This window comes from Podarcis liolepis (assembly GCF_965112155.1).
Source record: "Podarcis liolepis genome assembly, chromosome: 5".
Taxonomy (NCBI): Eukaryota; Metazoa; Chordata; class Lepidosauria; order Squamata; family Lacertidae; genus Podarcis; species Podarcis liolepis.
This window is the reverse complement of record NC_139556.1, coordinates 60519818-60546967: the sequence shown is the minus strand read 5'-3', so window position 1 is coordinate 60546967 and position 27150 is coordinate 60519818. Positions and strand designations below refer to the sequence as shown.

Genomic DNA, 27150 nt, shown 5'->3' with positions numbered 1-27150 from the left:
TAGTGAAGATCTCAGCCCATTGTGCAGCAACTGTGAAAAATGCAAATTCCATGCTAGGGATCATTTGGAAGGGATTTTAAATAAAACCGCTGATATCATAATGCTGTTATACAAATCAGTGGTGCAACAGCTTTAGGGTTACTGAATACAGTTCAGGCCACTTCACCTCAGAAAGGATATTGCAGAGTTGAGAAAGTTTCATAAAAGGTCATCCAAAATAATCAAAGGGGTTGGGAAACTCCCCTTTGAGGAAAGCATACAACATTTGGGACTTCTAGTTCAGAGAAAAGGTGAATAAGAGATAGCATAAAATTGGATAAACTATCTGTGATTTGGAGAAAGTGGATAGACAAGTTTTTCTCCCTCATACTTCTAGTACTAGTAAACATCCAATGAAGCTGAACATTGGGAGATTTAAGACAGTCAAAAGAAAGTACAGTATTTTTCCATGTATAAGACTACGTTTTTTTCCTTTAAAATAATGTCAAAAATTAGGGGGCGTCTTATACACAGATAGATCTTCCCCCGTTTTCTTAAATCTGGGTCCCCAAAATAGGGGGCGTCTTATACATGGGGGTGTCTTATAGACGGAAAAATACAATACACACAGTGCATAGTTGAACTATGGAATTTGCTCTCATAGGAGGCAATAATGGCCACCAACTTTGATGGCTTTAAAAGAGAATTAGACAAATTAATGAAGGACAAGGCTATCAGTGGCTGTGGTCCATGATGGCTATGTTTTGCCTCCATTATTGGAGGCATATGCTTCATACTGTTTGCTGGAAACCGCAAGAGGAATACATGCTCTTGCTCTTGGGTCCTGCTTCTGGGTTTCCTATAGGCATCTGGTTTGTCACTGTGGGAACAGTAGGATGGACTAGATGGTCTGATCTAGCAAGCTCTTATGTAGCCTGTAAGGTATCATGTTGGCTACCCCTGAATCTGGAGAGGTGGACCTGCAGGCTTATGAAAGGCGTGTTCCTTCAGCTTGAAGATATAATCTTGTTCACAGTTGGTGGTAGAGGAGCATGCATGAATTTTGATCTAGCATAGATTTAAGCTGTGAATATCAGCCTAAATCTAAATGTTGGTGGTTTTTCCCCACCCACACAGTAGGTGTTGTTAGCTGTGGTGTTACATGATTTTTTCCTGTGGCATGTTGTAGGTTTGTGGTTTTGATGAGATCTCAATATGGAAAAGGAGGTTTATTCCAGCTTGATTAATATAGAAAAGGGGTAGCTAATGTGTTGCCCTCCAGAAATTTTAGACTGAAACTCCCATCCTTGAATATTGGCTATGCTGGCTGGGACTGATGGGTATTGTACTTCATGACATCTGAAAGGTATCACATTGGCTATCCCTTAATATACACACTATCTGTATGTGTGCCTACTTTGTGTGGAGTTTTTGTGGGAGAATTGAGAAGTCAGATGGCTACCAGATGTTGTCAGGAATTAAATAGGTTTATTAAATCAGTCATGATTTGTGTATATGCAAAATGCCTCTTCTAAATAGCAACTTCTATTACAAGGTGTATATATCGTCTCATGCCAGTCGTGTTTGCACTTTTGTGAAAGTACAGCCAGGCACAGACATAACTCCCCCAAACCCTTTGTTCCTGGAGTGAGAAGCTTGTAATGAAAACTGCCATATTGATGGTTTTGGTAACCAGAGAAGAGCATAACAGCTTCCCACGCTGGCAGTTGTCTGAGTATTTTTGCAGGCACTGTCGGGGGAGGGTTCATTCTTACCCTCCTTACAATCATGTTTTAAAACACTCTAGCTCCACTTCTGATTTAATGCTCTGCTTCAGGGCTTAAGTTGGGTTTTAAAAAATGTGAGCTCAGGAGGCTATTATTTTTGACTGGGCTAGTAGCCTTGTAAAAACTTGTGGTTGCCAGGACCCTGCCTCTCCCCTTGTCCCTCTCCCCATGTTACTGGAATAACATGATTGTGAATTGGCTGTTTGTGGATGGGCACTTGTTGAGATGTAACGTTCAGGACCTGTGTGCATTTTTCTGTGAGTTACCCAGGTGCATGGATTCCATTGGTAACAGATTTGGAAAGGCGGCTTGTGTCATAGTCACTATGATGGCAGGCCTTGTTCACATCAGGGAAATGAACTGAGTGTACATTAGAACAGATTTTCGAAAGGTCATACTTTGCTCCAAGAAATGCATTCCAGTACTGCTAAACAGGACATAAGTTCCAACATGTAGCATGCATACAGGTTTGATCTCGCAGCATTTTACACTGCCGTGCTTGTTTATATGTAGCGCTTCAGGCACTACTTAAAGGAACAACTGAGGCCTATTTATTTCAAACCCACTAGATGCAGCTTTTGACAGCTAACTTGTACAAGTGTACCTCTTTAGTTCTTACTGTGTCCTAATTAAAGTTGCTTAACAAATTTGTATAATGAATTATTAAACTAATAATTATTAGTTTATTATGGCTCAGATGTTGCACTTGATATTTTGTTAAGAAGCAGCACAATATTTGAAACTGTCTACCATCAATATTTCCCACAGGATTTTATGGAAGGCCTTGGGTTATGGAACAGAGAAAAGAGCTTTTTAGAAGGTATGTGGCATTGTGTACTGTAGCATTCTAATACATAATTGGGGGGGGCTTATTGGGTCATTGTTTTTGTTTTGATTTTATGTATTTGATATTTTTGTGAACTGCCCTGAGGCCTTTGGGTATAGGGTGGTATACGAAATACAGTAAGTAAGTAAGTAAGTAAGTAAGTAAATTATAACAATTAGTTGTAAAAATAAAGAATTTGTTTAGTGCAGAATTAAGGCATAGGTTCTGAAAACTAAAGTATGGGAGGAGAGGAGGAGCCAAAAGGTCATAGAAAATTGAGTGGTTTTTGCTTTCAGTGACTGTTCTAAGCTAACTCATAATAAATCAAATCAAACCTCTGAAATTCAATTTCTATGCTGCTTTTCATTCAAATGAATCCCAAAGTGGCTTCAGTTAATAACAGTTTGATAAAACAATACAGATACAGTATAAATCATATAAAGTAATTAACAAATCATCAGCAAAACAATTGCTATATATAAAACACTGTTAACAAAGCAACAACTAATAAGCTAAACATCACAATTAAAGCAAAAGTCATATATAATTAACAAATCAATACAACATTAAACAATATCAACAATATTAATAAAATAAATAAGCAGAATCCAGCAAAAAGCATTTATATACCACTTAATATTTCAAAAGCTCTGAGCAGTGTTTTTAAGTTAAGAAAATGAATAGTGTCCTCCAGTTTCCAAGCGTATCACAATCAATATGTCAGTTTATTTTGCAACAAACTTATGGGCATTTGAAAATAGAAAGGCCCCAATAATGGATTTATAGTGACTTTCTGTGTTATATCTAGAATTTCCTTGAAAATTATCTGCCAGAATGGTTGCATCTGCACACTTTCCCACTACATAAGATGCACTGTTCATACCACAGTCCCTCCAGCAAAGCAGTTTCCCAGGATGTACTACCACCTGAAAAAAACCTTGAAGTAACATTTTTAAAGAAAAATAACAAAAAGTAGAAGCTTGTAGAACAGAAAGCATCTAACCATGGTCACAGATTTAGATTTGTATATTTGGTCCTCTTATTTATCTTCCTTATGTGTTCAGGTGTACCATTCTTGCTTTTTCTCCCTGGGGTGTTGCACAACTTGCATGGTACTCTTGGCTATACAATTAAGCAATGCAGATTTGTACAATGTATTTCAAACAACATTTTAATTTTGCTTTGTAGACTTCAGAAATGGGGACTGAATGCATACCTATATGCACCAAAAGATGATTACAAGCACAGGATGTTTTGGCGAGAAATGTATTCTGTGGAGGAAGCTGGTAATTAACTTTATTGCATTGTTAAATATATATATTCATTGAATTACAGTTGTTTCCACATTTGGATGGTAAAATAAAAGTGAAGTTGAGAGGGGTAAGCTTTTTGTTGCTTTAATTAGAAGATGCATTAAATAACTCTTAGAGGCTTTCCTGCCTAGCTGGATGAGAGAAAATCAGTGTTCTGTTAAAGTACACACAGATAATTTTTTAATATCCTCCCCAACCCAACAGTCCAGTCATGGAACTCAAGACAGTGTACATAGGATTCTTAGGTGGTCCTCCCATCCAGACACTGGCCATAGCCGGACCTGCTTAGCTTTAACAAGGTTGCTGCATTATATCACCTTGAATGATGCCATGGGATGATCCCTTTGCCTCAATGCTAGGGAGAAAGAAGACATATTCAACAATGACAACCCACAATGCTTCATTAATGGAGGAGAGAACAATGCCTGTGCTCCTAACTGACTTAGTTTCTTATTATATCAGCCTGGTACAGATATAGCACAGTCTTTTCTCTCCTAACCCTGGTTCATGTGCTCAGCATTTTCCCCATCATCATCATCATTTCCTCCAATTCTTTCATTTTCAGAGCAAGCTGTGGTGCAGCATTACATTTGCACCAGCATTTTTGTGAACCACACTTTGCAAATCCATTTCTGTTCCAGCTGGACTGCCACTTCCCCACTCCCTTTCTACCGTGTCATCTACCACCTAGAGTCCTGTGGGACAGATTCCAGAAGAGAGAGGTTGGCTAGCAAAGACACCAGAGCCTGCTCCAGCCAGAATTGCTCCTGCCCCCTAAGTAGCCTGTGAAGAGGCTTTTGATGAGAAAGTTACATTAATGATACAACAACAATATTAAAAATATATTTCATTATATGCCACTTTGAAAATATTTGTAACCTGAAAGGTGGAATATAAATAATTGTAGTGAATAGATGTGATTTGTGCCTGACCTTGTTAGTAAAAATGCCATTGTAACACTGGATCTGCCCAAAATATTTTAATGTCAAAGACAGAAGAAATCCTTTGTTCCAAATTGGCATGTGCAACTTGATCCTATACATGCTTACTTGAAACCAGATCCCAGTTTCCCCACATTTTACCGTGTGTGTGTATGTATATGAATGAATCAGATGGAGGACTGAATATGTTTTGACAAAAAATGTTAATTATTCATATTTCTTTGGGCCTTAAAAGTATTTTTTGCCTGCATATATTGAAATGTATTCTGATTAATAAAATGCCTTAACTTCATAGTTGCTTGTTGCTAAAATAGTTGGCTTTGATTTCTAGAGCAGCTCATGACTCTTATCGCGGCTGCTCAAGAATATGGGATAGAGTTTATCTATGCTATCTCTCCTGGACTCGATATTACCTTCTCAAACCCGAAAGAAGTTTCTACATTGAAACGCAAGCTGGACCAGGTATCTTATATTTATGTATATTATAATTTTAAACATAAATGAGAAATTGCAAAAACACTGGGTAAAGGAAATATGCCCCTACCTGTGTTGCACTCTAGATGGGGTTACATTCTCTAGCTTTTATGTTGTACAATATTAACAAGCGTTAATATTTTTTCTTCTTTATCCTGCTAGGTTTCTCAGTTTGGCTGCAGATCTTTTGCACTGTTATTTGATGATATTGATCACAATATGTGTGCAGCCGACAAAGAAGTGTTCAGTTCCTTTGCACATGCCCAGATCTCAATCACTAATGAAATCTTCCAGTATCTAGGAGAGCCAGAAACATTCCTGTTCTGTCCCACAGGTAAAGTGACAATGCAGATACAGCATTTTAACAAGAATGAGGTCAAAAAGCCTTCTGTTCTTGTCCCCTTCCTCTCAAGGCAAACCTTTCCTGATGGAGGGGTTGGTGAAGAGAATTGCCGATTAGACACCATTCCTTAAAGACACCCTGAGCATCTTCAAACAGTTGGGTACAACCCTCCTTTCTGTCTTAGCCACACTTTACTTGAACTTGTTACAAATTTAATAGCAGTCTATGGTAAACTGGGCGCATGTTTATGACTTCTAGTTGCTGGTATGTGGCATACTTTTTCACACTGTCTGAATATTTTTTCTTCGGGAGTTTGGTGAGGGTGGGATTCTAGCAGGTTTGCCATCTTAGTCTGTTGTAGTAAAAAGCAGTTTTAAAAAATTTACTTACATTGTGACATAAGCTTCTGTAGAGCAGATCTCACTTCAGCAGATACAGGAAGGCCCACTCCTATAAAGTCACAGCATACAGAGCCAATGAACAGGTTCTTGTCTTAGTATTTTTTTCTGTTGTGATCACTCTGAAATCTTTGGGTGAAGGGCAGTGTATAAATTTAATAATAATAATACCTCGGAAAGAGGAAGCAGAGGAAAACTGTTGAACGGTTAACTTGCGATGTCATGAAACGAACAATTGCTGGTTGTAATTTGTGTTTTGCTATTGTTGCGTGTTATCCAGCGTGTTTTATGAAATCACAACGTATTCACTAGACTCCTGAGTGACTTCCAATCTGACTTTCCTCATCAACGGATTAGAACTATGTGCAATGAAGGATTATATACACTGAGTACCAAGAGAAGAATAAATGATTAAAAAGAAAATACAAATGGGGGGGGGGGAGAAATCTAATGAACAACATTCACATGGGGAATGGCTAGCTCCTAAAATTGCTAGTTTTGGAACTAGAGCGTAGAAAATTCTGTGAGGGGCTTTCCTTCCTTGCCATTTCCTTCCTTTATGTACTTACATTATGTGAAGTGTCCTTGGCATAAGTTCATACATATTCTCTGTTGCCCAGGGTCTGGTGCATGAATTACTTTATTTGCCAAGGTACATGTTACACTTTTGGCTGTTCCCCAACAATGGTGTTGAGCTAACCAAAGGTTCACTGCCTAGACAAACCCTGCTATCAATCTTGCCAGGTTGTACATAGGTATGGTATTAAGATAACCTTACTGGAGATTCTCAGACTTACTTCAGAGCTTAAATGTAATCCTGCATGTGTAGCAAAATAACAGAGTTCCAGACTTGTTTTTGGCAGGTATGCCTTCTTAAGAATAAATTTCTGCAATTCTGGATTCAGCTTTTTGAGCATGCATAGCTGAGACAAACCTACTCAATTCCAAAAGGAAGGAAGAGGTAGAATCCCTACTTGACAGGGAAGGAATGGAAGTAAAATGGGCTTACGGCCAGCTACTGTGGAAACACCTGAACAAATGTCTGGAGAAGAGATGGCAGTCTCAGAACTGTCAAGCCTCTGCCCAGTTACCAGTCAGTTGGTCCCAAAACACAGGTGATCAAAAGAAACAAGAAGAGATACCGGCAACATATCCCAGTTGATAAGCAGTAGCCAGGATCAGCTCTAGCACCATTAAAAGAAGTAGCAGTGATCAGATCATTGAGTCCCAGTAACCTCTTAACTGTCAGAGTGTCCCTAATACCTTAAGCCTTGGAGGACAACGGGAATGAGCCCTTTGGAATTTAGGAAGGCACTTGCATTGTTGAGAATGTTTATGGATTCCTGTGGGAGTCCCTAAAGTTGTGTTGTTGTGACATTTATTTTTTGTCTTTACATTTAAACACTACCTCAACCATTGCAAGAGTTAACAATTTTTTTTTGCATAAAAGCAAATCTGTCAGAAATGACATGGTAGGATATTGGGAACTGCCATAATCATCTAGCAGTGCCACACACAAGAGAGCAAAATGGATGGTGGGTTTTAACTTGTATTTTTCTCTGTTCCAGAATACTGTGGCACTTTCTGCTATCCAAATGTTGCTCAGTCTCCTTATTTACGAACTGTAGGGGAAAAGCTGTTACCTGGAATTGATGTGTTATGGACAGGTGAGTATTTTGCTTTGTTGAGGTTGATATTGCCAACTTAGTTCAGCATTCTTATTAAATGTTTTAGTATGCTGCTTAAATTTTATCATCCTGGCCTATGGCTAATCACTAAACTCATTCTGAGTCAGTTGTGAAACTACATTTTAGGTCCCAAAGTGGTATCTAAAGACATTCCAGTGGAGTCCATTGAAGAGGTTTCAAAGATAATTCGCAGAGCTCCGGTCATCTGGGACAACATTCATGCCAACGACTATGATCAGAAAAGGCTGTTTCTTGGTCCATATAAAGGTCGATCAACGGAACTCATCCCACGCTTAAAGGGAGTCCTGACCAATCCAAATTGTGAATTTGAAGCCAACTTTGTTGCTATTCACACCCTTGCAACCTGGTATAAATCCAACATGAATGGAGTGAGGAAAGATGTTGTGATGAGTAAGTTGATCAGAAGTGCTCAATCACTATCTTAGGAACAATGCTTTTAGAAATAATGTAATAACCTTAATAATTTAATAATCTTAAATTTTCACTTTGATAAAAGGCGTTTCAGGAAATGTCATCTTAATAAATTAGTACTTTTGTCTTTAAATGCAAATATATGGCAGCCTTGAACCTTGCTCTTGAATTAATATTCTGTTTCTTAATAATCTGTGCAGCTGACACTGAAGACAGTACTGTTTCAATTCAGATTAAACTGGAGAATGAAGGCAGTGATGAAGATATTGAAACAGATGTTCTCTATAGCCCACAATTGGCCTTGAAGTTGTCATTAACAGAGTGGCTACAGGAATTTGCAGTACCTCATCAGTACAGCAGTGAGTAAGCAATTTTGGTTTTGTCTTGCCTACAATATTGGAGCGAATGAAGAATGTTACTCAAACCAAAAATGTTTTTCTAGAGTTCAGTAAAAAAAAATCTGCTGAATAAAATACTTCAAAAGATTGCTGCTGTTACGGTTTCATTATGCATCAGGAACAGTTTTTGTTTAAATTTTTTTAAAGGAACTGACTCTTTCTGAGTGACAAGTATATTTCCCTGAAGCAATGTACTTTGTAAGAGATTCTGTGTCGGGTGTGGGGGTGTTCTCAATTTGTCTTTGTTGGGAGAGGACACTATCAAACATACTGTATTGAAAATATGTGGAATTGCATTGCACCCGATATAATTTGTGCATCTGAAGGGATTGTTTTGAATTACACATCATATTTTTGGTACATGCAAATGTATTTCAGGCAAATGCACAAGTGTTGTACCTTTTCAATATATGTCTAATTGCAGCAAAATAGACACTTGCATGTATGTGTATGTCATTCAGAGACCGAGAGTGTGTGTGTTCACAAATTATTTATATATGTGAAACTTGGTTGTATGAAAAAGCTGAGTAGATATGACTGAATTTTGTCTGCTCTGTCTGCAGGCAGACAAGTGGCCCATAGTGGCGCTAAAACAAGTGTTGTGGATGTGCCTCTGGTTACACCGTCCGCTTTAAATTCTACCACTGTGATTACTACTGTTTACCAAGAACCCATAATGAGCCAGGGAACTGCACTAAGCAACGAATCACAGGTTCTGGTCAAAGAGGAAGAAAAGAAGCAACTGGATGAGGAGCCAATGGACATGGTAGTGGAAAAGCAAGAGGATTCTGACAAGAATATCAATCAAATATTGACTGACATTGCTGAAGCAAAAATGTCAGAAGAGTTAAAACCAATGGATACGGATAAAGAGAGCATAGCTGAATCAAAATCTCCAGAGATGTCAATGCAGGATGATTGTGGTGATATTGCACCTATGCAGACAGATGAGCAAACTAACAAGGAGCAGTTTGTGCCTGGTCCCCATGAGAAGCCGTTATATGCAGTAGAACCAGTAACTCTAGAAGATCTACAGTTGCTTGCAGACTTGTTCTATCTCCCATATGAACATGGAGTCAAAGGGGCCCAAATGTTACGAGAGTTCCAGTGGCTCAGAGCAAACAGCAGTGTTGTTAGTGTGAATTGTAAAGGAAAGGACTCTGAAAAGGTGGGTGACTGCATTGTTTTCATTTGGTGTAGGTGTGCATATTTCCTATTTGAAAAAAGCACAATAGCAAAAGAAATAATGAGCAACTGCATTGGAAGTCTCTGAGCTGAACCTAGCCTGTAGATAATTAAGAATATCATGCATGTAGGCTGGTTGGTGGTTGAGTGTCTTGTGCTGTAGAATGTATGTTCACGCTTTGAATGTGTGCACTACTCGTGCGTCATCCTGGCTAGAGATGTAAAAGTCAATAGGTATTGTCATAATATCCATCTAGTTTCATCCTCAACATGAAAATACAGTTTGTATGAAATTTGTTCCTTTTTATCTTTACTTAGATTGAAGAATGGCGTGCTCGAGCCGCCAAGTTTGAAGAGATGTGTAGCTTGGTGATGGGCATGTTCACTCGTCTTTCCAACTGTGCCAACCGGACAATCCTCTATGACATGTACTCATACGTCTGGGACATCAAGAGCATCATGTCTATGGTGAAATCTTTTGTGCAGTGGCTAGGTATGTTCTTTAGGAACCAGTTAGAGTGGCAACTAGCATAAATGCTTGTCTTTAATTAGCCCATGGAAAAAATGATGTCAATTGAATGTTTTTATATTATGGTCGCTTTGACCCTAAATCCTTCTTACTTTTTCTATTATTGGTCGCCATTCATGTTTCACTATAGACTGGCAATAAAAGTGACAGTGGACATACAATGAATATATCTCTTGGTCTTGAATTTTTTTTCTTGGGCTAAGGAGCATAAAAGTTGATCTCTGAAACATAAGTTTTGACTCAGACTGAATGCACACTGGACTATAATGCAGTATTTCCCGGCCTTGTTGCAAAATTGGAAATGACACTATGAAATGTGACCATGCCTCAGCTATCTGCTGCTTGCTCTGTCTCAATAACGTTATTGCTGTCTTCAACAGAACAATTGCAGATGTGACCTTTCAATGGGCCTGGCCAAGAGGGAGCCGAGCCTCCCAGCCCTTTCTCTGCGCATGCGAGCTTTAGCATAAGGCTATTCTGGTGCAAAAGTGATTTGCTTTAACATTCGCAAGATGTCTGATTTTGGGCAAGGGAAGAAATTCCAGAGCTCTGAAGTCTGCTTTCATACCAGACTGTTCTCTAAAGAGAAATCAAAGAGCCTTTTTTGCCTGCAGCCTTTTTTAAATTACACAGGGGTTTTTTGGAATAGCACCAGCATGGCCTGGGTTCCTCTAGTGACCTCATTTCACTTTCAGGTTTCAATCCAACTGTAAGGAATATGCTGTGGACTTGCTTGATGCACACAGCAGGCAGCAACGCTGATGGTTTCCTGTCACAATTTCTGTAGTTGTCACAAATCTCATAATAAACCTCTTGCACCATACTGGATCAGCCTACAGTTCTTGGATCACTTGAAGCTGTAATCACTTGTATACATTCATAAGTATTCATAGGTCATATTGCGCTAGTTGCCAAGATATCCAGTATTGCATTTTGCTGTTACTCAGCAGAAGACCATATGGTTCTAGCAAAAAAAAAATTAGGGCTTAGTGCAGAGAGGTTTTTTAAGCCAGAGCATTTCCCACTAAATAAATAGGAAATAACTTGAGCCTTAGAATAGAGTTTGTACCTTCATGAGACCAACTCTCATACTGAGTTATTTCTTTGTCTTTTTCTTCTCCCCTCAGTATTGGTTCAGGCATTATAGATTGTTTAGGGAAGAGGAACAGGAAGGTAGAATCAGCCAACCCCTACAACAAGATTGTCAGCCCCTATTTTAAAGGCAGGAAGGGAGGCACACCATACTTCTAAGTGGTATATTTGGTTACCAAATTACCCATTTTGTCAAAGAAACAGATGGGAAACTAAATTGTGCATTTCTCCTGGAAGGAGCATTAAGCAACTGCAATGATAAACATGAACTTGATTGACCATAGATTTCAGCTGTGAGGTTGATTTGCTTTTGAAACATTTTTGGAGCAGGCTGCTGATCATAGCTGCCATTTTCTTTCATAAGGATGGCTTCTCCCAGCAGAAGTACTTAGTGCTTGCTACCCATTTCTGACACTATCTGGTAATACAGTACGTTTGTATATTCCACTGGATGCATCTACACCAAAAGAAACTATCTCGCCGCAGACCAAGTGAATTCTTGTAGCTGAGATCTTGGTCTTGCTGTTTATTGAGACCATTCTTTAGTTTATATAATTACTTATATAGTCATAAAAGGTGCTTCTCATTTGATGTGAATTCAGAAGAATCACTAAACTGGAATGGTTTAGCCATTGAATGTTGATACACTTGGTGGTCCGCTGAAGGCTGATCTCTATACCCTTTCTTTCAATCCAGCTAGCATTCAGTTTATGAAACTAGTGTAGATAATACTACTATGGATTACTAATGCCTTCTACTGTCTTCTTCCCCAATGTGTGCAGATGGGAGAATCTTCAGCACAAGTATCTACTGCTATTGGATGGACCACGCCAGATGCTTTCAGCGTGTCGTGATTAATAAATTTAAGATGGGAAGGTTCTGTCCATGAGGCAGCTCAGATTAGGGCAGTAGGCACGGCCTGAAGTCACATTTGCGCAGCGACTCAGGCATTAACTCTTGATTTTCATTCATACAGCTCTTCATTCATGCAGCTCTGTAAAGTGTATAATAGTTGGAATGCTAGTTACGGTGTAGTCTCAAAGGAGAAGTACTCCAAGTTACTAGCGAAAGGGTATAATATAAAGCCTCTTTAATGAAGCACTCTGATATGGAAACACAAGAAACTCTAATTGACATGTTTTGAGTCATCTCAAACTTTCTATTTTAAAGGCTTTCTTTCATAATTGGCTAAGCATTGATATCCAGCTTGGTTCACTTTGAGACTACCTAGCTAGTATGACACATTCGACTGTACTGATCTGAGATTGTTACTTGAACAGGAAGTAGATCGCTGTCCACAAGAGGAAACAAACTTGCGCAGCTTATCTTATCAGAAGACTAGGCAGGTTACTTTAATCCCCGCATCAACAATTCACCTGCCTATCCCCTCTCAAAGATGTTAGTTATGCTAATTGGTTGTATAACTTGGCTATCAAAGCTGTTATCAAAGCTTAGCCATTATTAAATATATATATATCCTTCTTACTAAATTGTGCAGAGGGCTTTAAAGCCCTTGCCACAGCTGCCTGTCAGGAATTAATGGCATTTCTCACATGGTTGAGGGTGGGTAAAATAAAATACTGTAACCGAGGCTGTTGTTGCCTAGATTGGGAACAATATGTGTGCTGTGGTTACTGTTGTGTAAATAGAGCTACGGAAGTGGACAGTATTGGTTTCTAATCTCTTGAAAAAGAAGTATCTGTTCCACATAGCTGTTTGGGCTATTCCATCCCACGCCAAACCTGGTTTTCTGGCAAGATTCAAACAATATGAAAATGTGACTTCAGACAGGTCCAAGTATTTCCATGGGGCTGTGATAATGGCTTATTTTCTATACCTTGATCAATGAAAATGTGAGAGTTGTTCCATGTTCTTAGTGATGAAAGAGAAGGACAAGGCAAGCTCAACTCTTGGAATAAATATTATACCTGTACAGAACGGGGCATACTGGCTTTTTACAGTATTGAATTTTCTGCTGTCTAAGGCTATCGTCTAACTTCATTTTATTAACAAAGAGCACAAAGCATCTAATCAGGAATCTTTACACACGGCAGCATTATCGCAGCCCCTCAAGTTCTTGGATTATAGCTCAGTTAGAGAGCTTTTCCCACAAAGTGTGTATTAGCTTGTTGGACATTTTAGCATCTCAGGACAATCCCCCTTCTCGTAACGTTCTCCGCTTGGATCTGATCTCCACAGGGTGTCGTAGTCAATCTTCAGCACAGTTCTTAAGTGGAGACCAAGAACCCTGGGCCTTTAGAGGTGGTCTAGCAGGAGAGTTCCAGGTATCAATATGAATTCACAACTGAATGACATTGTCTTTGTTTGAGAAATCTTTTATTGCGCGTCGGAGGACTGGAAGGCTTGGTCTGCCGAAGGCTTTCTGGTCCAAACCCAAATAGCCTGACAGCTTTGTTTTTAAATAATTTTCCTCCCATTTCTACAGTAATATCACAAGGAGATGCTGCCATTCCCACGCGCCTGCGAAGCGCTGCGGCTTTTAGTTGTACATTTCACATTGTTTCTTTGCAGGTCGCACAGCGTTTTTATCTGCGCCCGCAATTGCACAATGCGCGCCTGCTTGTCTGCCGACGAGAACTCCATGAGCAAAGAAAATACGATACTGTGTATTCCAAGAACCTCTCTAAGCAAAATCTGTCGTTTGCGTTCCTCATAATCCAGTTGGCAGACCAGTCCAAAAGAAATGTTTCTTCTGTGCCTGAATTTGCTCATGGATTTTTCAGGGGCTTACTTTCTTCCCCCTCACAGGTGCTCTCTGCGCACAGCCAATTGAGTCAGCATGTTGTTTTGGGGTTAGTGTCTCCTCTGGCCAGTTAACCCTCTTCAGACCAAACCTTTCCTCCTGACATGGCTATGTTAAGCTGAGAGCATAGATGAGATTTGGTGAAATTATACTAAAGCAGAAATGAGTTTAATGTAAACTCCATTAAGTGTTGTAACAGTTGTGTATCTTTAAAAAACTTCTGTTCAGATAAAATGGAAAAATGGTCCTTACATTTGTAAAGCCTACAAAACCCTACTTCCCTCTGGGGTGCCTGCAGTAGCAAAAGTTAACTTGGGAGTCTGCAATGCACGCCCAGGAATGTATTGCATCTTGCTTCTCAAACATTTACACTAATTTTTTGTTTTCACAGCGTTTGCTGCCTATTGAAGGAGCAAATGACCTCTTTTTTCAGCCACCTCCTCTTACTCCAACTTCAAAAGTTTACACCATCAGACCCTATTTCCCTAAAGATGAGGTAACCCATTTGTTTGGTCATTCTTGTACACAGTAATGCTGTTTGGAGGAGCATATTGATAAAAGCAACTGTTTCTCTATATTTTGTTATTCTGTGAGTCTTCTGAATGCCTAGGAGAGGTGTGGTTCAAATGGAGGAAATGTAACAAGATTGAGTGGCTTATTCTGGGTTCATGGAAGTCTCTGGCAGCCCTAGCAGTATTATAAAAAAAATATTTTTCCTAGGTGCTTTTTATGTGATCCCATTTATCAAAGGGAACATAAATAGGAAAAGCCTTGGGATTCCAACCCAGTTGACTGCCTTGATAACACTGAATGAGTTTAATGTAAACTACTGATCACCAAGGACAATGAATAAGGAGTGACATAATCCAAATGCATGTTAGCCTGAACTATTTGGAAATAATACATAATCTCAGAAGCATTGTAGGATTGCTCAGGAAACATAGTAAGCTGCCTTGCATTGAGTCAAACTATTGGTTCATCTAGCTCATTATTGTCTAACCTGACAAGCAGCAGCTTTCCAGGAGATTCCCTGCCCTACATGGCGGTGTTGGGGATTGAACCTGAGACCTTGTGCATGCAAAGCAGGTGTTGCAAGCCCTGAGCTGTGCCCTTTCCTGTTAGGTTATTTATCTGACGCATTTGTACTGTGTACTTCCTCCAATGTGACTTACATGGAGTTATTTTAGTTTCAAGGCACAAAGAATTCCACATAGATTTAAGCCTGCATTTCCCTAGGCCGTCCAATCTGCCATCCACTACCGTATTTTTCGCCCCATAAGACGCACTTTTTCCCCTCCAAAAATGAAGGGGAAATGTGCCTGCGTCTTATGGGGCGAATGCAGGCTTTCGCTGAAGCCTGGAGAGCGAGGGGGGTCGGTGCGTACCGACCCCTCTCGCTCTCCAGGCTTCAGGAAGCTCTGCGCAACCCTCGGGAGACCGGCTCGAGGGTTGCGCAGAGCTGCCTGCAATCCCGGGACCAGCGCAGCTCTGCGCGGCCACCGGGAGCCGGGGGAGAAGCTCCGCCCCGCTCCCGGTGGCCGCGCAGAGCTGCCTGCCGTCGCGGGACCAGCGCAGCTCTGCCCGGCCACCGGGAGCCGGGGGAGAAGCTCCGCCCCGCTCCCGGTGGCCCTGCAGAGCTGCGTGCGGTCCTGGGACCAGCGCAGCTCTGCCCGGCCACCGGGAGCCAGGGGAGAAGCTCCGCCCCACTCCCGGTGGCCGCGCAGAGCTGCCTGCCGTCGCGGGACCAGCGCAGCTCTGCCTGGCCACCGGGAGCCGGGGGAGAAGCTCCGCCCCGCTCCCGGTGGCCCTGCAGAGCTGCGTGCGGTCCTGGGACCAGCGCAGCTCTGCGCCGCCATCCCGAGCGGGGCGCTAAATCCCGCCCCGCTCGGGATGGCGGCACAGAGCTGCCTGCCGTCGCGGGACCAGCGCAGCTCTGCCTGGCCACCGGGAGCCGGGGGAGAAGCTCCGCCCCGCTCCCGGTGGCCCTGCAGAGCTGCGTGCGGTCCTGGGACCAGCGCAGCTCTGCGCCGCCATCCCGAGCGGGGCGCTAAATCCCGCCCCGCTCGGGATGGCGGCACAGAGCTGCCTGCCGTCGCGGGACCAGCGCAGCTCTGCCTGGCCACCGGGAGCCGGGGGAGAAGCTCCGCCCCGCTCCCGGTGGCCCTGCAGAGCTGCGTGCGGTCCTGGGACCAGCGCAGCTCTGCGCCGCCATCCCGAGCGGGGCGCTAAATCCCGCCCCGCTCGGGATGGCGGCACAGAGCTGCCTGCCGTCGCGGGACCAGCGCAGCTCTGCCTGGCCACCGGGAGCCGGGGGAGAAGCTCCGCCCCGCTCCCGGTGGCCCTGCAGAGCTGCGTGCGGTCCTGGGACCAGCGCAGCTCTGCGCCGCCATCCCGAGCGGGGCGCTAAATCCCGCCCCGCTCGGGATGGCGGCACAGAGCTGCCTGCCGTCGCGGGACCAGCGCAGCTCTGCCTGGCCACCGGGAGCCGGGGGAGAAGCTCCGCCCCGCTCCCGGTGGCCCTGCAGAGCTGCGTGCGGTCCTGGGACCAGCGCAGCTCTGCGCTGCCATCCCGAGCGGGGCGCTAAGTCCCGCCCCGCTCGGGATGGCGGCACAGAGCTGCCTGCCGTCGCGGGACGGCAGGCAGGTCTACGCCGCCATCCCGAGCGGGGCGCTAAGTCCCGCCCCGCTCGGGATGGCGGCATAGAGCTGCCCTCCCCATCGCCAGCCCCACAAGCTCGGGGGACAGCGGGGAGGCAGAGCGTGCCTTCCCACTGTTCCCCGACCTGGTTCTTCCAGCCCCGCACCTGGGGGGGGGGGGAAATAAATTTTTTTTTCTTTATTTCCCCCCCAAAAAACTAGGTGCGTCTAATGGGCCGGAGCGTCTTATGGGGCGCAAAATACGGTACCTGTCCAATATGAGCTGTTGTGGAGGCATGGAATAAATGAAGTAGTGAGGATGCCTGTCAGTTAGTAGAACACAAGGCTTCCTAAGCAACAGTTCAGGTGTATGTGCTGTCGGAGGGAAAACTCGCACAATGAATATTTGTATATGTCTTTAGGCATCCGTGTACAAGATCTGCAGAGAAATGTATGATGATGAAACTGATCAGCCTTTCCATAGCCAGCCGGACTTAATTGGAGACAAGTAGGTATACTCTTGAAATAAACTGGAATTTGTTGAATTACATGCAGTGGTACCTCGGGTACAGACGCTTCAGGTTACAGAGGCTTCAGGTTACAGACTCCGCTAACCCAGAAATAGTACCTCAGGTTAAGAACTTTGCTTCAGGCTGAGAACAGAAATCACACAGCAGCGGCACGACAACAGTGGGAGGCCCCATTAGCTAAAGTAGTACCTCAGGTTAAGAACAGTTTCAGGTTAAGAATGGACCTCCAGAACAAATTAAGTTCTTAAGCCGAGGTACCACTGTACTGTATTCATTTAGTAATAGTACTCCTTGTGGGTGGCTAATCTTTGGCGCTCCAGATCTTGGAGCCCAGCCACCATCATCAGCATGCAGCGTGGCCAGTGGTCAGGGATAATTGGAATTAGAGTCCAGCAGCATCTGAAGTGTCACAGATTGTCTGTCTCCTAGTATGCATCAAGAAATGCTATCAAGAAATGTAAATACAATATTCAAAACAACTGGGAAGAGCAGGGAACTTCCATGCCTTGCCAGCTGAATAGAACACACAGGTTTTGTAAGGCTGGGGCCTGTGCTTCACATGTTCAATTTGAATCTGAATTCTAATCTGAAAGATGCTCTCCATTCTGGCTTGAAGACGGACTTCCAAGTTCTGTAGACTTTGTGCAAATTCAAGTGCAACTCAGCAAACACTTGATAGGGGAAACAAAATTTAAGGAACAGAGCAGAATTGGCACCAATCTAAAGTAACAGAAAAAATAAAAGAAGTCTGTATCACCCTTTGTGGAAGACTCCAGACATTCTTCTGAATCAAGTATGAACCCCTAGAGATTAACATCTAAGATCTTCACACCCTGCAGATGCAGGTCAGGGTATGAAAAAATGAATCTGTAAACTGTTGTGCTACTGGTATCCAGCCTTTAATTTCTTACGCAGTTAGTACAATGCAGTGCTGCCAAGAAATCATGCTGAGTCATGGCAACGATTTACTGAAAACCAACTACATCCTTGCTGTTTCATTGATCAAACTGTGTATGGGGGGGGGGGGAACCCATCCTATAAGGTGCTCTTGTAAGCTTCAGACATGTTATTGTTTAATGAAGGTAGTGCAGCTGCAAATACTGTGATTATATGTTTGTATGGATTGACCATTGAATATACTAACTGGATTGTCATGTAAGCCTCCCTTTTCACTCCCATTTGAGGCTTGCCAATTCTCATGATCCCCAATACTGCAATACTGTTGTTGTTTTTAAACTATTTTTAAAAAAGCATTAAACCATTTGGGGAGGAGTAGGGAAGTTGGCTTTACTTTGTAAATTTACAGCTGAAACCACTGTCCAGGCTTTAGGCATTTACTCACATAGCACTCTTCTGCTGCCTGGAGCAGCCGTCTTGACTGTTGGTAAAACCCACTTCTGCACTTTTTATAATCCCTACTAATTCATTATAACAATTCCCAATTCTGATTACCTTTCCATAATACACTTAATTTTGAAACCCCCTTGGATAGGTACTTAGTCACTTGTATGTTCTACATGATGCCTGACTAACTGGCATTTAAAAGTACTAAGTCATAGTTCTCAGACTTGTACAACTTGCAACTGTGGTTAATTTATTCTTCTGTGTTCTCTCATTATGAGGCCTCACTAGTTTAACTGTTACGTAGATTTGTTTGCATCAGTTATCTTTGGGCTCTACTGACGATTCCTTTCTTCTCAGGCTAGTAGGTGGTTTGCTGTCCCTCAGCCCAGATTACTGCTTTGTCCTGGAAGATGAAGATGGCATCTGTGGCTATGCACTGGGCACCGTTGATGTAACTCCTTTCATTAAGAAATGCAAAATTGCCTGGTTTCCTTTCATGCAGGAGAAATACAGCAAGCCAAGCAGTGATAAGGAGCTATCAGAGGCAGAGGTTAGTTATGCTGGCGTATGCTTGAGTTGTCAAATTGCTGTTTTTAGGCTTTCATCTCCTGTTGTCATAATACTCCTAGGAAGAGTAGGGACAATTTATCCAATTTATTCCAATATAGAGGCCTCAGACACATGACACTGATAGTATGATGGCCAAGTAGTCTCTAGAATTAGTTTATCTCTGTGCCTTTATAAATCCACACTTACAATTATCTCTAACATTGAGTTATATTTCATTCTTACTACTTAAACAGAACAATTCTAACTGATAGCTTTATATTTAGTACACTGTAGTATGTAATCATAGATTCTATTTTACAGTGTAGTTATGGTTCAACATGAATCATAGAATAGGCAATGTAGTGTGTTCATTAGATTTCAGAGACTCCCTTCCTGATCACAATATTATAAAAGCTCTGGGAACAGTGCCTGGGAGAGGCTTGATGAAAAGCTTCACTTCTTTTCACTGTCCGGAACCCAAGCATAAATCATCTAACTGCCAATCTGTCATGACACTCAATCCTTTCCCTTCTTTTAACCACTGTGATATTTGCATTTAGGATAGAATAGCTAACTAGCCTGATACGTTTTAGATATACAATTTCTGCTGCTGCTGCTGAATTTAGTTTCTCTAAATTTAATTTATTTGGATTTCAATAAACTCATTGCATTATTTTTGTTTTGCCAAAATAATGGCTATCTTTATTGTACCTTGAAATAAACTTAAGATTTGTTACCAGCAATTAAGGTCTGCATTGTTTAAAAACGATGTTTTTTATCAGAAGCTTAGAACAATAAAAGAGAACATAGCTTTCAAAAGGGAAGTTCTTCTGTTTTTCCAGCACCAGCCACCCAGTTTAATCTGTATACTTATCTCTAATTACTTAAAGAATGGTACTGACCAAATCCACTGTATTTAGCTACTTTAGCTTTTTGTTTAGAGATTAATGTGGTTGTCAAGTGAATAGGCTAATCCAAGTCTGTAGAAAGAACCTGTTCGGCAAGTGCACACAATGTTTCCAGCATAGATCACTGAACATTTTTTTTGATGTTGAAAGACTATTTCTGTTGTGCCTGTTGTAGAAAATTATGCTGAGCTTCCATGAGGAGCAAGAAGTTCTGCCAGAAACATTCCTTGCCAACTTCCCATCACTGATAAAGATTGATATCCATAAGAAGGTGACTGATCCAAGTGTGGCTAAAAGCATGATGGCATGCTTGCTCTCTTCTCTGAAGGCAAATGGTAAGCTCTTGTAGCTGTTGGGATATGAAAGGCAACTGTAGGCTCCTTACTAAGTGCCTGTGTCCGTATCTGAACTAGACCTGGGCAATTTTTCAATATATCTTTCAAAATTGGTTATGAAATCCACATCACAGTACCATATTTTTCGCCCTATAGGGCGCACTTTCCCCCCTCCAAAAATGAAGGAGAAATGTGTGTGCGTCCTACGGGGCGAGTGCAGGCTTCAGGAAACTCCGTGGGAGCCCTCCCCCGATTGCGCAGAGCTGCCTCTTATCCCGAAGCCCCGGCGTGCCCAGCAGTCGCGCCGGGGCTTCAGGTAGCTCTGCGCAAGCCGCGGGAGGGCTCCCACGGCTTGCGCAGAGCAGCCTGTTCTGGGGGCTGGGGTCAGGGGAAGCAGGCTTCCCCCGACCCAGCCCCGCGCCTGGGGGGGGGAATATTTTTTTTTTCTTTATTTCTCCCCCCCAAAAAACTAGGTGCGCCTTATGGGCCGGTGCGTCTTATGGGGCGCAAAATATGGTAATTGTTTCATGAAATGTTATTTGGCAGATATTACAATTTTGAGAAAACTGTAGCTAGCCAGTGTTTCTTGGTGCCTCTGCTACCTCCTGCAGGAGCAGCGAGCGACTCACAAGAGCAGGCTATGTTTCTTTAGATTGTGCAAGGAGCCCTAGCTCAGCTCCGCTGCCTCTGCAAAAACAGGTGACAATTATGAAAGTAGCTGGAAAAGCAGCAGCCAGCCAGCCAGCAGAAACTTATCAGCCCTCACAATAGACTTCTTTCGATTTTGCAGCAAGCCCTGGCTCAGGAGGCTAGAAGCCAGCGTGGCAGGCCAGTAGGTGTGGTTTACAGAGATGCTGCTCTGAGCTGGCTCGGGGCTTCTTGTTGGGAGCCCCCTTTGCCCCCTCCTTGCCCCCATGAAAGAAGAAACTATGGCTTTCTTCAGAGCAAGAACCAAAAACGTTGCCCTGTCATTTAACTCTTTTTCTTTACTCCCGTCCCCCCTTCCACCTGTGTGAGTACATGCGCTAAGCGTCTCTCTCCCCTCTGATGCCTTTAGGGTGCAAGTTGCTGTGTAACATTGCTGGTTCACCCTAAATAGCTGCCTTCATGTAAAAAAAGGAAGGTTTTTTTTAAAAAAAAAATTAAGGATGCTATCTTGTTGTTTGCTTGCCCTTCCTCCTTCCCTTGGATAAAAAGAGAGAGAGATTGGTGGGGTGGGGGCTTTTGGGGGGCCCTTCTGTGTCACAGTAGGGGGAAATGAAGGGGGAAAGATTTGTTTCTGCCTTTATGCTGAAATGGGAGATTGAGGGGTGGTTGTGCAAGCAAATGTATGTCTACTCAGAAGTAAGCCCTACTGAATTCAGTGGGGCTTACTCATGCATAGAATTGCAGTTGGTCCTCTTGAGTGGGAAAGGAGATGCAACTTGACACTAGTAAATTACATAAATTATCTTAAATGAGTAGAAAACAGATTAAATTGTTAAGCATATGCAAGTTTAATTAATATTTTTACTAAATCTACTACTTTTGTAAATTTTTAATTTGCCTCTAAAACTTTAATATATTCTCCAGAAGTCTTCAGTGGTTTAGTTGAAGCATGCTATCATTGAGTTGATTTTCATATAATTATATGCATCAAATTTAGATTCTTTGTTCAATATTTCCTGGATTATTTGTATTCACAATGACTCATCACTGTATTTTGGATTGTCCTACATCTGAATACCACAATTTGGTATCCAAGCCCAAAACCAAAGTCGTGTTTGGATACATCTTGGGTTGCCTGCTGATGAAAGTGATGATTTCATCAGTGTATGGTAATTTAAACCCGTAACTTAGTAGTAGTTGCCAGGACATTACCATGTTCACATCTATGTAGCACCATCTTATATCAGATATCTTGATATATCGGTATATCATGTTGTTTAGTTGGTGATATATCATGATACTGAAAACCAGATAGCGTCCAGCCGTAATATGAACATCTCCACCCATGGCCTGAAGATCTGCCTGAGAGAGAGAGCCCTCCTTAGTATGCCAGGTGTCCTCACTATCTAATGTTTGCTAAGACATAAGGAAAGGGCTGGTGGCAATGCCCTTGCTGTGGAACCCCCTGCCAAATGAAGCCCATTTACCCACATCCCTCTTGGTTTTCTTTGTTCAGAAGGGCCTTTGGCTTTAGAATTATAACTCTTGAGTTGGATCTGTAAGTGTCACCTCATTGATGAGATGTCACCTTTTTTAGCCAGTGAAGAACCACTTCTGCAGCCCACATCATCCTTGCAAGTCCTAGACAACTATGTAGTTTGAACAGTTGTATGCAAGCTTCCTGTGAAGACTGGTGGACACCCAGTAGCTGAGATCCAGAAAAGCATGCAACTACAGTGGTGCCCCGCAAGACGAATGCCTCGCAAGACGAAAAACTCGCTAGACGAAAGGGTTTTGCGGTTTTTGAGCTGCTTCGCAAGACAAATTTCCCTATGGGCTTGCTTCGCAAGACGAAAACATCTTGCGTTTTTTGCAAGTTTGTTTCCTTTTTCTTAACACCGTTAATACAGTTGCGACTTGACTTCGAGGAGCAACTCATAGAACGCGGTGTGGTAGCCTTTTTTGAGGTTTTTGGTGATTTTTGAAGCTTTTCCAAAACTTTTCTGACACCGTGCTTCGCAAGACGAAAAAACTCGCGGAACGAATTAATTTCGTCTTGCGAGGCACCACTGTAGTTCCACATAGTTTGTTTATACAGTATGCTGCTTTTCCATAATAAACTGTGCCCAAAGCAGCTCATGATAAGATTAATATCAAAATATAAAACACTTTAAAAAAACACCTCTTGACCTTGATTCAACTGCACAATGCAGTGTGAATTGATTAGAGATATCAAACAAGGTTTGTGAAGTTTCTTCATTATAAAGACTCCTCTCTGCTTCTACTCTCTCCCCAAATATCTCCTCTCATGTCTTTTTCAGGCTCCCGTGGGGCTTTCTGTGAAGTGAGACCAGATGATAAAAGAATCCTGGAATTCTACAGCAAACTGGGATGCTTTGAAATAGCTAAAATGGAGGGATTTCCAAAGGATGTCATTATTCTTGGAAGGAGCTTGTAAGGAGATTGTCAGTGAACTTTTGATACTGTAATCACGTAATGGTTGGAGAGCCTGAGGTTTATCTTGTTGCTGTTCCATGCAAAGGCAGCAGTCAGCTGGCCTGACAGGAGCTATGTGAAAATTCATCCATTACCCTTTCTGAGATGCTGCTCGAAACATTATTTGGAAAATGGATACTGGTCATCCTCATTTCCTGGTCTTCAGCAAAGTGCCAAGGAGTACTGCATATTACATGAGTTCCCAAAGAGGTATTGGTGGCAATTCCATGCATCCACCTCTGTACTCAGCAGAATGCTGTCTTTTCCAGAAAGTCCTGACATGAAATAGTTCGTCCCTGTGTCCTGTTCTTGAAGTGGGATGAGAGAGATGAACATGGCATCTCTCCATTTAAAGAGGGAAACAGGGTGCCTGTGTTGGCCAGCTTAAGGACAAACAAACACTGACGACTCTAGGTTTTGTTGATTGTCATGCTTGCTGATAGGGAAATTGAACGACCATCACTTCTAAAGAATTGGTTAAGCTTTGTGCTTCATAGGGATAAAAACTGTGCATTTGTCTGTGGCAAAGTCACTCGGTGGCAGAAGTGTAAATTTCAGTGTGTAAATATATATAAACTTGCTGTATGCTAATACTTTGTGTTTAATCGTTTTAGTAATTTTGCTTTCAGAAGCAAAGCGGTATTCTGAGACAGCACCTTTGAATAATGTCAAACCACAAGAGAGGCTAATGCCAACTTCACTACAGGCCTTTTCTACCGTGCCTCGTGCCCTTCACTAGAATTGCCGCTTTGGGGGGAAATGAGCGCTGATCAAGAAGGGTCGTTCCTTTAGAGGACAAACTCTTCAAAGGTGGAGTGGACACTGCCTCCTGCTGGGGGAACCTCATGAAGGGCAACCTCATGAAATCATTGATGCCCCTGACAGCCAGCCAGATTGCCTATCCAGACTGGTTGGATGGGTGGAATACTGCAGTTTACAGCTTCCATCTTTCCATGTCAGTCATTCTGACTAAATCAGGGTCTTCAAGTCATGCACATTTGTGACAGACTTCTTTGTGGACAAAAATAAGCACATTTTACAGATTTAAGTAGTTATCTGATTTTATTATCACTGCATTTAAGTTGTCCCCTGAAATCAGATAAGTGGAATCTGCATGGCTTAGGAATATTAGTAAGTCCATAACTTGGAAGGAATTATTACTGTTCCATATAATGCCTTGTTTCCATGAGGCAGTCAGTCAACGTTACACCTCATTTTTCTCATCTGCAACAGTCAACTGCTTTTGCTTCCTTTGAAAATATTCCCTTTTGAAAGGATTGAGTTTAACCTTTTTTTAAAACCCTCTGTGTAAACTTTGAAGAGGTTTTATACACTTTTTCAAATGGAATTTTACTGTTGGTGTACTTTGCAGCCTCTTCTGAGATGCTGGTGTTCAGCCTTTGTTATAGGTTCACTATGAGAACAGTTTTAATAGCAAGTTATTTAAACTGCAGCAAATACATTTCATTTGGAGTGCAAGGCACCAAACCATAATGATAGATCTTGCATAATTCCAAGCTGGTTTTCATGAGGATTCTATGGCTTTGAGTGTATGCAAAGCAGCTAGCCACTTGGTTTAGTTTTAATTAGATCCCAGAGAAAACATCTGGATTTATGGCATTACACATTTCAGGGGAGGGGGGCGTACCTGGGTTTTTATACTGTTAACATAAACTTATGAATTTATCACTGTTAAGTTAATTGTGTGATGGTCTTGAAAGTCTGGGTCAGTCTCTCACTCGGGTTGTAAAGTGATGCAGTGACACAACTTTCATGGTTATCAGTTTTCATTGTGTACAGTTGGAATGCCACTTTCATGACTGTCTTTAGACCTACTGTATCTGTAGCAGAACAATGGACTGTGTAAAATTGTATTTGAAGACCATGTGAGAAATAGAATAAATTGCAAACTGAATGTAAAGACTCGTCTCTGTATAATGCTGCAGAATGAGGAAAGTGGGTGGAGAAGAATAATTCTTCATACTGTGTTTCAGAGCATTCTGCTGATTATGTTGAAGAGATGGCTTTTAGTACAGCAAATTTGCTTTTGAGCTGTGTTCATTGCTGCCGAGCCTAAACATTGCTATTTTGTAAATAGCCTTATTAGCATGGGGGGAAAGCATAGGGAACTTCTGAAGGTTTATTTGTCTTGGGCGGGTGTAATAATCTAAGATGCTATTTGGAGGTCAGATATAATGTCGTATTTTTTAAATAAAAGAATCAGAGCAATTAAAATTATATGATGAAGCTAGTGGTGGCCAGTTTGTGATTGAGGCTGGCTATTTACAGTATTTCATTTTTTTTACCCTATTCATTCCTTTTATTTGTTATGTGGCTTTCCCACAAAAAATCATGCTCAAAGTGGCTTACAACAAAGAAAATAGGAACACATTTCAAACAAACAGTGTAAAAACAATTTCATGGTAACATAGCAAAATAGCTATTTCAATACCATAAATATAACAATATTACTTAAACAACATGCAGGTTCCAATAGCAAAAATAACAAGGGAGCTTCAAAGTTTCACCTTGGTCCTAGAAACATCCCTTCCATGATGTTGCTGTCCTGCAGCCACTTGCAAGGCTTAGGGCAAGACCTCTCCCATGATGCTAAAGTTTATACACCACTTTAAAAACAAAACAAAAAACCCTCAAAGAGGTTATGCCCTATGGTTTGGAAGGTGGGAGGAAATGAGACATTCAGAAGCCTACTTAATGCACTGTCCCAAACCTTTGATTTCTTTTCCATTAATACTGGACATTATTAGGATTCTAACAAACTGCTTCATACAAGGCATTTAAGTATCCCCCCTCCTTCCCAATTTGCTGTAGAGCTTAAAATTGCATGAAGAGCAGAATAATTGTGTGTTTTATTGCGACATTGCGTTTCTGTACACAGACAAATGTGGAGCAAAGTGAGCAAGGGGCCCAGAGCATTGAGCTTCTGATGGTATTTTTGGCCAGCATTACTCTGCTGTTTCAATGCAATGAAAAGCATGATGAACACAAATACATTCATTATCCAGAACAGTTAGCCTCTCATAAGAAAACAACTTGTTAAACTCATCACTCATGTTAGTCTCCATTGTTTCGGAGTAACGGAACTTAGGTAGCATTAGCTTAGGAGCCCTTCCATTTTAAGACGCTGTTGTTTTCCTGTCCAGATGGCTTAGCTCCCTATTACACAGTGGCCTATCCCACTTACAGAAAGCAAGTGACCTGAATCCAGGATGCCCTCACTATTTCTTTTCAGCAGGAAAGGAGTGGAGCATCTGTCAAGTTCTTGGCTCATCTCCCCACCCCCTGCTTTTAATCCAAAGAGTGTCAATGCTCACCTCTGCTGAATGTGGCAAATATGCCACTCATCTTCCTCTCAGATTCCACAGGGTTTAAATTAGGAATCATTCCATATCAAAAGTTGTCTTTTACTGGACATATGGAACCAGTGCTAATTGCATGCACGTTGGCAGTTATGCAAATTTTAAAAGTGTTTTCTCCTATTTGCTTGTCTAGTCTTTTGTATTTTTTGATTTCCTATTCCAAACCTAAATAAA

At 41.9% G+C, this 27150-nt stretch overlaps 1 protein-coding gene across 1 annotated transcript in view; it reads left to right on the top strand.

Moving 5' to 3' along the window:
- The window catches only part of OGA (O-GlcNAcase), a 28318-nt gene extending 2801 nt beyond the window's left edge, over window positions 1–25517 (top strand). The window contains exons 2-16 of the mRNA XM_083505210.1: window positions 2535–2586; window positions 3781–3878; window positions 5178–5308; window positions 5483–5654; window positions 7630–7728; window positions 7876–8160; window positions 8382–8540; window positions 9143–9747; window positions 10083–10257; window positions 13585–13670; window positions 14541–14645; window positions 17209–17294; window positions 19018–19210; window positions 20293–20452; window positions 23422–25517. Of these exons, the coding sequence (XP_083361336.1) occupies window positions 2535–2586; window positions 3781–3878; window positions 5178–5308; window positions 5483–5654; window positions 7630–7728; window positions 7876–8160; window positions 8382–8540; window positions 9143–9747; window positions 10083–10257; window positions 13585–13670; window positions 14541–14645; window positions 17209–17294; window positions 19018–19210; window positions 20293–20452; window positions 23422–23558 (2543 nt within the window). The 3' untranslated portion in view covers window positions 23559–25517. The remainder of the gene's footprint in view (window positions 1–2534; window positions 2587–3780; window positions 3879–5177; window positions 5309–5482; window positions 5655–7629; window positions 7729–7875; window positions 8161–8381; window positions 8541–9142; window positions 9748–10082; window positions 10258–13584; window positions 13671–14540; window positions 14646–17208; window positions 17295–19017; window positions 19211–20292; window positions 20453–23421) is intronic.
- Window positions 25518–27150: the final 1633 nt, after the last annotated feature.